Source organism: Cynoglossus semilaevis, chromosome 5 (assembly GCF_000523025.1).
Source record: "Cynoglossus semilaevis isolate Cse_v1.0 chromosome 5, Cse_v1.0, whole genome shotgun sequence".
In the NCBI taxonomy this organism is placed as follows: Eukaryota; Metazoa; Chordata; class Actinopteri; order Pleuronectiformes; family Cynoglossidae; genus Cynoglossus; species Cynoglossus semilaevis.
The window spans coordinates 1,716,351-1,726,258 of record NC_024311.1 but is presented as its reverse complement, the minus strand read 5'-3'; the positions used below and the strand labels follow the sequence as shown (position 1 = coordinate 1,726,258).

The following is a 9,908-nucleotide window of genomic DNA, read 5'->3' as shown; positions in this document are numbered from 1 at the left end:
AACTCTATATTATAATGCATATGATATATTAAATTTTTATCATTTTGTATGTCTTAAAAGTTTTGCGTAATCAGCGAGTAAAGTTTTGTCTTAAGTTGGAATTTTCGCACATGCGCAGAACAAAATGAAATTCTCGAATGGGTACTGACAGCCATTTTGTTGTGCTAGTTAGCTCAATGATAAAGATAGCGCCATAGTATCCATCTGTCATACCAAACGCTAAACATGCAGCTTATATGTTTTGGTTTAGTGCCGCTTAACAAAAAAAGTTAAGTGGTTTAAAACCGGAAGTAGTGGACACGAGAATGCTTTACTCTATAGAAGCCAAAGTATTTTGAAGAAGGAAGAAAACTGGAGGTTGTTGTGTGCTGCAGATAACACTATGTTAGCTTGTATGTAGCTACACCGCAGTTGTTTTCTGGCGTATTAACCCTACATTAGTCGGTAGTGTTTATGGTAGCGTTTAAATAGAGTGTCATTGCCTGTGCCATATAAAATACTATAGCTTATACGAGAGTGATAATTATTTGAAATCGACCGTAGGAGCCAAGAGAACTTAGCACAACAGTGCTCTGTAGAGTCAAAGCATTTATCTGATAATGGCAGAGGATACTCGACAGGACAAGAGGGGCGGCTTCTGTGCCCTAACCGAACACACCAACAACGGACTGGCCAGAACCTCTGCTGTGGCCACAGGCAAAACGTCAAAGAAGTTGGTGATCAAAAATTTCAAAGGTATTGTCAGTATACCGGCACACACACACTCATAACAATAGAACATGCATGTTAGGTTTTACAGACAGAGTCTAACTTAGTTTTACTGTTAACAGATAAGCAGTTTGTGTGAATATACCTCAAAACAATGGAATAGCAAACATTTTAGAATAAACAATTCTGTCGAATAGGTCCTGACAGCAGTGACCTGGTCAGGTGTAAATTACTATTCTATCTACTATGACGTTAACGCGAGACGAGACGTGTTGAAGGGTTTTAGTAAATTGCTTGTACAATACTAGAACAAATCGTACTGTAAACCTTGACGATGGTGAAAAGCACCGCTCACCGACGTTGTTGTAATTGTTATAATTATGTTATGTGTGTTCATGAGTGTATACAAACACTATACGCACATGTGTGTGTGTGTGTGTATGAACATATATATAGATAATAAATGGCAAGCAGGTTAGCAGTGTGTGGTTGGAGTGACTTTTTGTGATGGACTTGACGACGTTTGCAGATGACAATGTTATACTGTATGTGGTGAGTCAAAATAATGTATGGATTAAAATGTGTAACAGTTATAAATATATGGTCCCACTTGCAATACAAAACAGCTTATTACACACCATGTATGAAAAATGTTAATTCATCATACGCTCAACAAATGCAACACCCCTGTGAATTAGGGTCTTGCACAGTGGGGAGCAGCAGTCAGGCTCTGCAGTCCTTAAAGTAGGGGCATATGTTAGGAGGTCTGTCCTTAATTTATTTTATTATTTTAATGTTATTATTAACTGTACTGTTTATTTTATATTTTCAGAAACAGCTGCAAAGAAGAAGATAAATACATTAGTTAATTTAGTATAATATTATATAGTAATGGGGACCTGGGCCCTGCCCGCCACTTCTCAAATGTGTGTTTTCTACATTGAGGCCCTGCCAAATTCTTCTCAAATGTGTGTTTTCTACATTGACAGTTTTGACATATTGTTTTCCCAATTAACAATACATGGCTATAACCATGTATTGTAACCATTTTACTAATGGATGTTAAAATTGTTGTCCTACATAAATTAACTCGTGTTGATTGCTGCACAGCTGCTATAGTATGCCATGTTAGATTATTAGGTAGCTGGATCAGCAAAGGTTTTCAAGAGTATTTGGGTACAATTGAAGTGATGTGAATGAATGATGGTAGGTAATAAGGGCTTGGTGTAAATAAATGTTGTTCACTTTTTTTTTTTACAGACAGGCCAAAGCTAGCAGAGAACTACACTGAAGACACATGGTTGAAGCTGCGAGATGCAGTTGGAGCCATTCAGAACAGCACCTCAATAAAATACAACCTTGAAGAGCTCTATCAGGTCTGTCTCTTTAAACCCTGTAGTGTTTTACATTTTCAGATCTTTTGTATCAATCAAAAATATTCTGTTGTCGATGACCATTATCCAGTTAGGTTAATTTTATTTGAATTTTAAATTAAACCTGTTTAATTAGACCCTCAGCTACGTCTAACTAAGAAACATTGCCTGGAATTGCATCAATGTTTTTGTAATTTGTATTATATATCCTTACTTCTTTACTGACCCTTATGTACAACAACAGATATCTACACTAACAGATATTAACTGTGCTATTAGTTTTGGTTTGAGATTGTAAAGAGTTTATTTTTATTGTTTTCTGTCTGTTGAACTGAAGGCAGTGGAGAATCTGTGCTCTTACAAAGTTTCCCCAACACTGTACAAGCAGCTTCGACAGGTCTGTGAAGATCATGTACGAGCCCAGATCTCTCAGTTTAGAGAATATCCTTTTTTTGCTAGCAAATGTAGGAGGTAAGACAAATGTTTAACATTCTGATGAAGCTGACAAGTGGAATCTTCAGTACTGTTGATGCTGTGTTAAATTTCTGTGGTCTCACGGTAAAAAAGTTAATGTCCCAGCTTATATAAATGCTCTTTCTGCATAATATCTGCATGTTCCTATTTCTCTGTCCTGGTTCTTCTGTTTTCCTGCACAGACAAACCAATTGCTTGAAATTGGCTATGAATGAGTGTTTTTTTTTTGTTTTGTTTTTTGGCTGATGTTCAAATGCTGCCCTTTAAGTGATGAATGAGCAGTTGTAGTTGTAAGTTTCTTTCCATCTGAGAACAGTCATCAGAATGTAGAACATTTTTCTTAATGCTGAACTCACAGAGTCTTTGGACAACCTTTCCTTCCTGAAGCGAATGAACCGCTGTTGGCAGGATCACTGCAGACAAACTGTAAGAATATTTGAATATTGAATATTTGTCGAATTTTAAAAAGTACTTGCCTTCTGTCTTGCTTATTTTAATTTAATCCAGTGTTAAGTCATTCTCTATTTATTTATTGTCAGATTATGATTCGGAGTATCTTTCTCTTCCTGGATCGAACCTATGTTCTACAGAACTCTCTTCTTCCTTCCATATGGTAAAAACAAAAAAAAATCCAATGTTTATTGCCAGTGTTGCTTAGATTTTTGGAGATTGATGTTCCTGAGTGTGTGTTTTAGGGAGCTAGTGTTGCTTAGATTTTTGGAGACTGATGTTCCTGAGTGTGTGTTTTAGGGACACAGGTTTGGAATTATTTCGTACTCACATTGTGAGCGACACGGTGGTACAGAAACGCACTGTAGATGGAGTTTTGGAGCAGATAGAACTGGAGCGGAATGGGGAGACGGTGGATCGCAGTTTGCTCAGGAGCTTGTTGGGCATGCTGTCAGACTTGCAGGTAGCTGACCACCTCATCATTGTGATCATGAGTAAAATCTTGGAAGTTGTTGTTGCCACTTGTCCATCTGCTTTTTTTAAGGTTTATAAAAATTCCTTTGAGGAGAGGTTTTTGGTGGAGACAAATCGTTTGTATGCAGCAGAGGGACAGCGGCTCCTGCAGGAAAGAGATGTGAGTTGAATCTATACATCATTCACCTGCGTGTCCTGCTGTGAAAACATGCTGACTTCATGTGTGTCCAGGTACCTGAGTATTTGCATCACGTGGCTCGACGCTTAGAGGAGGAGAATGATCGAATCGTCAGCTACCTCGACCAGAGCACCCAGTATGTTTGTTTTTCCTAAACAGATAAACAGTATTTTGTTTTACTGGAATGTATAGTTTTTCTTATGCATTTTCCTACACATGGAATGTATAGTTAAAAAAACAATGTTAATTATTTTTCCATGCTCCCATTATTACACAGAAAACCTCTTATCACCTGTGTTGAAAAACAACTTCTAGGAGAACATATGACAGCAATACTACAGAAAGGTATGTTTGTATTGAAGTCATTTGTCAATTGTTTTTCTCAGGAACAGAAGGACATTTATTGTGCACTGTGTTTATCATATGTAATAAACATGACCAGGTTCATCAGTAGATGCATGTTTTTCTTACCAGGTTTGAGCACCCTGCTGGATGAGAACCGTGTCACTGAGCTCTCCCTCCTCTACCAGCTGTTTAGTAAAGTGAAGGGAGGACTTGCTACACTGCTGCAGTTCTGGAGGGATTACATCAAGGTACAGTCAATATATGCACTACGTATCAAAGGTCCCCAACCATCAGGCCTAGCAAAGAAATAACGAGATACACATCCCTTGCATTTTATTTATTATTGGTGCAAATTATGTTGAATTTCTTTAAATGAATTGATTATCCCATATTTACTTTTTGGCACATTTCAAAATGCCTGTTAAAATAAGTCTTTGGAGAACTTAAGAAAGGGAAAAAGATTTGAAGAGGAGAAAAAAGACAATGCTTTAGTTTTCATAATAAAAGAAAGTTGCATTCACAGTCCTTTGTGTGGTATGGGTGTCAAACCCTGTCTGTATATTATGTGGCGTTCAGTGTGCAAATTCTGTCTAAAACTGTCAGTAGTTAATCTATAATTAATCATAATAAAGTGATTTCAATCAGCTATGACATTCATTCTGATAATCATTCTAAATCATTCTGATTTAACATTCTGATCTTAGAGCTTTGGAGGTGAGATTGTCTGTACTCCGGAGAAAGACAAAGACATGGTGCAAGACCTCCTAGACTTTAAGGACAAGATGGACAATGTTGCACAGTGTTGCTTCACACGGAATGAGGCCTTCGTCAATGCCATGAAGGAGGCCTTTGAGACTTTTATCAACAGGAGGCCCAACAAACCAGCAGAGCTCATCGGTATGCTTTTTCTTTTTCTTTTTTACAGAAACCACAGTTTCTGCATACGAAATATGCATATCAAGTGGAATAATAAATACCTCTACAGTGTTTTTTATTTTAATGCTGTTTTGTATTCATCTTTTTTATTTAGCTAAATATGTGGATTCTAAGCTAAGAGCAGGAAACAAAGAGGCTACAGAAGAGGAGCTGGAGAGAATCCTGGACAAGATTATGATCATTTTCCGTTTTATACATGGTAAATTGAGTTTAACCAGTGTTGTGTGTCAGTGCTTTTTTTTTTTTATTTTTTACACTGCTGCTAGGAATTCTACTGTTTGTACTTTCAGGGAAAGATGTCTTCGAAGCGTTTTATAAAAAAGATTTAGCCAAGCGTCTTCTGGTTGGAAAAAGTGCATCTGTGGATGCTGAGAAGTCCATGCTCTCCAAGCTCAAACATGGTGAGTCTAACACCCTGGTTCTGTTTTCCCTATTGGGGTTAATTAATCAATGTAACAGTCATAGACTGCTGTCTTGTTAACGTGCATGTTTCATAAATGTGGAAATTCTTACAATATATTTGTGTTTGTGTATGTATGTATGTAAACCAGCCAGTGTTACTGTTCTAATCCGACAATGTGTTTGTCATTAAAAGCAGTCTATGATGCAGACTTGCTCCCTATTTATTCATTTTGATTTAAGCCTTCAGAATTCTACTTAATTGTAAATATGCAAGATTTCTATGTGCTACTGGTTATATTACCATCGACATACAGTATGACATGCACTTGCAGAATGTGGAGCCGCGTTCACCAGTAAACTCGAGGGAATGTTCAAGGACATGGAATTATCTAAAGACATTATGATCCAGTTCAAACAGGTACATTCATTCTTACAACACACGCCGGTACATCTTCCATTGCATCTCTTATACATAAGAATAATCAGTCATGTTTCTACACAGTATATGCAGAACCAGAGTGAATCCAGCAACATAGAACTTACAGTCAACATCCTGACTATGGGATACTGGCCTTCGTACACACCCATGGAGGTTCATCTGCCCTCAGAGGTAAAGCATGTCCATGTTAGTTGGTAAAGCATGTCCATGTTAGTTGGTGTAAAGGTAACCAGGTATTTGTGAGAGACACAAACCCTATTCAAACCAGCAAAAATTCCTTTAAAAATACAAAAGATATTTACTCTTAGCTTAAAATGAGTGATCTGTACATTGGACGTAAAAACAAGCACGTGTCATTGCAAGGGTGAGTCTACCAGAGAGAGATTGACCACCAGACTTCTATTCTTACTCATGAACAAGACTCTCTATGACAGAATAAATATCATATACAATATAGCCAAAAAAACATCTTAAAAAAAAAAGCCCAATCCTGAGGACACCAAGTTTGACCTCCTCCAAGGTGGGCCTAAAATTTTACCAATATAGGTTACATACAGAATCAGTGACAAGAAGGAGAAGTCCAACCCTCAATGGAAATGATTTAGAATTAATGCGTCCAAACTGACATTACTCCAGGACCCCAAATAGACCAAAGGACCCTGAACAGTGCGATTCAAACTCATGATCACATTTGGACATAAAATAGTCCAATCGGAAACTTAACCACGTAACCACTGACATCATAATAACAACTATAACTACTGTTATATTTTTTTTACTGTGCTTATGTTTCTTTAGATGGTAAAACTCCAGGAAGTGTTTAAGCTGTTTTATCTGGGGAAGCACAGTGGGAGGAAGTTGCAGTGGCAGCCAACACTGGGTCACGCTGTGCTAAAATCAGAGTTTAAAGAGGTAAATTGGTAAAGCTCAGAGAAGACGTATAGATGGCAGTTGTGAATTTTTGAAGTGCATTTACAGTGAGGTATTTGTCCTAAAGGGTAAGAAGGAGCTGCAGGTTTCCTTGTTCCAGACCCTGGTGCTACTCATGTTTAATGAGGGAGAAGAATTCAGCATGGAGGACATTCGCACTGGCACTGGCATAGGTCTCACACACACATTCACCTATGTGATACAACAATCTCTATCATCAAGAAGAACCTGCTGAGTCTCACTATAAGCTGGTCTTGTTCACAGAGGACGGAGAGCTCAGACGGACACTTCAGTCCCTGGCCTGTGGAAAAGCACGTGTTCTTAACAAGAACCCTCGGGGGAAAGACGTGGAGGACGGCGACCGGTTTAATTTTAACAATGATTTTAAACACAAACTGTTCCGTATCAAGATCAACCAAATACAAATGAAGGAAACGGTAAAAAAAGCTTATTTTCTTTTTGTTTATTTCTGTAACTACAGGATATTTGACACATTTTAAACCCATATTTACACAGGTAGAGGAGCAGGTTAGCACCACAGAGCGTGTGTTTCAAGACAGGCAGTACCAGATAGATGCAGCTGTTGTGCGCATCATGAAGATGAGGAAAACCCTCAGTCACAACCTTCTGGTATCCGAGCTCTACAACCAGCTAAAATTCCCCGTCAAGGTGAAGTATCTTCATCCCCTAATGTCCCCTGTTGTGATTTTTATTTGGCTGTACAATTAATTGTCCTTCTGTTTTTATGTAGCCTGGGGATCTTAAGAAACGCATCGAATCACTCATTGACAGAGACTACATGGAGCGTGACAAAGAGACACCAAACCAGTATCACTATGTTGCTTGAAGAGGTTTCTGAGGCTCTGTTGAGACTTTCCAGACTGGAGTCATGCAGTTGGTTTTCAAAGTATAGCCTCACAGCCCTTCAGTGACTCTGCTCTGGTGCCTATTTTCCCTCTATTCATGAACCTGAAAGCAGCATCCAGAGACAAGTGACACTTGGCCAAGCTGTCCCCACCCTGTGACACCTTTGATGGGATTCCGAAAGAGAGCTGCAGGGGTGGCCCAGGTTTTTTTGGCAATCGGCTAATGTAATGTACAAACCTGCTAAAGCAGAAGTAAACTGAAAAATAGCACTTTTTTGGGTTTGTTTTCTTGTTGTTGTTTTTTTCTTCTTCTAATTCTTGAAGGGTTTGGAATGTTTTTTTTTTTTTTCCCCAATCGCATTGTTGTGAAATTGCATATTTTCTACTGTAGTTGGTTTGTCATGAGTTCAGAGATTTCTTTTCCTGGGGCTGTATTCTCATGAATGGCTGCATTAACTGCTAAGTGCTCTGTGGCTTGATTTAGCAGAGAAGCAGAGAGAAGAGGCATAATAAAGTGAGTCTGATGTGTAATATTCAGTGTGAGGAGTCAACTTGTGGGACTGACATCTAATGGACAGCAGGTATGACTTTAGGTTTCCTGTATGTGTGACCAAAATATCAAAATGGCCAATATCGTATGTTGAGGTTTTTGTAGATCAGATTGTATTGTATGAGTGAGAGAAGTGAACCTGAATAAATTGGTATTTAAAGATTCACTCAGTACTTTCTGAATAGAAATTGTTTTTGTTTTGATATTCTTTATTTTCTTAAGTTTGCTTATTCACCTGGAAATTCATGTCAAACAAACCACAACCAAAATTGTTTTAAAATTCAAACAAACCACAACCAAAATTGTTTTGTTTTTTTAGTCCAATAAAAATTACAGCACTAATTGTTGCCAATAAGTAGGGTTATCCGGACTGATCTTCTCTTGAATACTGCTCTCACCTGGGTTCTGATGACATTGAAAATGATTTAAAATTATAATTATAGAAATAATTTAAACACGTCATTCTGTTCTCTTTCCTGGCAACTCCAACATCTGTTTATCCAAGTACACCCAGTATCCAAATCCACCATCTCAACCTCACCTCTAACTTTATCTCCAAACTGGTCCACCTTAACTGTCCCTCTGATCTCATTTGTAATCCTGTTTAGTTAACTTGTACAAATCCTTCTCTCCCTCCTTACTCTTCAAATGGTCACAACTCACCTGAAACGAACTTAGTTTTAGTTACATGGATATTAAACAGTAGCAAAAATATTAAAGTCGCGATATACTTCAATATTATGTTATCAGTATAATCATTATTTCAATTTTTTTTACTTCGGTAGTCTACTATCGAAAGATATCGATTTTATTTGTTTCACAAGGGTTTGTCTGCACGTCATGCCCTCTGCTGACAAAAGGGAGCAGTTGCACTCAACAATGTATTTGCGGGAAATTGTTGATGAGTGTAATAGCTCTTTTCAGACAGCAGAAGGCGTGACGTGCCGACAAACTTTTGACCGGAACTTGTTGGCGGAACTAAAACCAAACGACTGACCGCATTTCAAAATAAAATCGTATAATAAAATGTGAGCAATAATTAAAACAATAATGACTGTCCAAACGTTAATTCATGCCCAAAACACTCTCAACAAACTGTTCTGATCCCAAACCCCAAGTACAGTTTAGTACAATTCAGTCACAGCTGCAGAATAATGTACATCAAAAAGAATCAATAATAACATATTACAATTCCAATATTATCAAAGAGGCAAAAATGCATTTTATTCACCTTCAATTCTCCATTCTCCATCCTTCTCTCTTACTTAAGACGAGTTCATGTGCTCTTTTGTACAGATTATCCAGCACTGGTTTCTTGCAAGGTAGCGTTTGAATACACCTTCCTCCTGACGAGGAAACCAGACGCAGGTGTGTGACACATCAATGTAACTCAGCACCTTGCCCACAATACAAATAAAAGCAGTACCGAAACATACACCAAAACCCCAGGCCTCACATATATATAGACCTGCTGGAAAGGCTTGATGTTGTCAACAAAATCTGATTGGTTAAAGCAATCTCATCTCATTGTCATTCATTTTAGGCTCCATTACCTGCTCTACAGACAATCATTTTCCCATAGGAATCAATGTAAAATGGTTGGTTTGTTCAGCAACTGAGTTATGGTACAACCGGGATACATTTTGGTTAAAAATTTAGTTTGTGAACCGAATTGTTCGAAAAAGGGAGGCGTACGACAACCGAGGTTCCACTGTATTTGATTGAGAATGAGCTCTTTATCTGAGATTGTGTGATGTAATTTGCTTCACACACATTCTTGTTG

The 9,908-nt window shown here is 37.9% G+C and overlaps 1 protein-coding gene and 1 long non-coding RNA gene across 3 annotated transcripts; one reads left to right on the top strand and one right to left on the bottom strand.

The window, feature by feature from the left end:
* The first annotated feature begins 134 nt into the window (after positions 1–134).
* On the top strand, positions 135–8,298 carry cul4a (cullin 4A). 2 transcript variants are annotated; one of them, XM_025055816.1, is made up of 20 exons: positions 135–735; positions 1,969–2,084; positions 2,419–2,522; positions 2,912–2,981; positions 3,095–3,168; positions 3,306–3,468; positions 3,550–3,639; positions 3,711–3,793; positions 3,935–4,002; positions 4,132–4,250; positions 4,707–4,899; positions 5,033–5,137; positions 5,229–5,339; positions 5,673–5,758; positions 5,852–5,950; positions 6,578–6,691; positions 6,777–6,882; positions 6,974–7,146; positions 7,226–7,378; positions 7,461–8,298. In XM_025055816.1, the coding sequence occupies exons 1-20, from the start codon at positions 600–602 to the stop codon at positions 7,554–7,556; spliced, it is 2,259 nt and encodes a 752-aa protein (XP_024911584.1). In that variant the 5' UTR covers positions 135–599; the 3' UTR covers positions 7,557–8,298. The 2 variants fall into 2 exon arrangements, with proteins under 2 accessions (XP_024911584.1, XP_008308129.1); XM_008309907.3 differs by having other exon boundaries at positions 141–735; positions 5,843–5,950.
* Positions 3,483–9,902, bottom strand: LOC103378631 (uncharacterized). Its single transcript, XR_521522.3, has 4 exons — positions 9,357–9,902; positions 4,129–4,231; positions 3,715–3,808; positions 3,483–3,624 (listed from the first exon to the last, which is right to left on the bottom strand). It is a non-coding gene; the product is annotated as an uncharacterized LOC103378631 (long non-coding RNA).
* Between the last annotated feature and the right edge of the window lie 6 nt (positions 9,903–9,908).

What these genes read in the sequence shown, in the direction of transcription:
- cul4a (XM_008309907.3), top strand. Translation starts at nt 600, where the DNA reads ATGGCAGAGGATACTCGACAGGACAAGAGGGGCGGCTTCTGTGCCCTA. An exon ending in ACCTTGAAGAGCTCTATCAG is followed by an intron (nt 2,085 to 2,418) that starts GTCTGTCTCTTT and finishes GTTGAACTGAAG; the next exon opens with GCAGTGGAGAATCTGTGCTC. An exon ending in GGCTCCTGCAGGAAAGAGAT is followed by an intron (nt 3,640 to 3,710) that starts GTGAGTTGAATC and finishes ATGTGTGTCCAG; the next exon opens with GTACCTGAGTATTTGCATCA.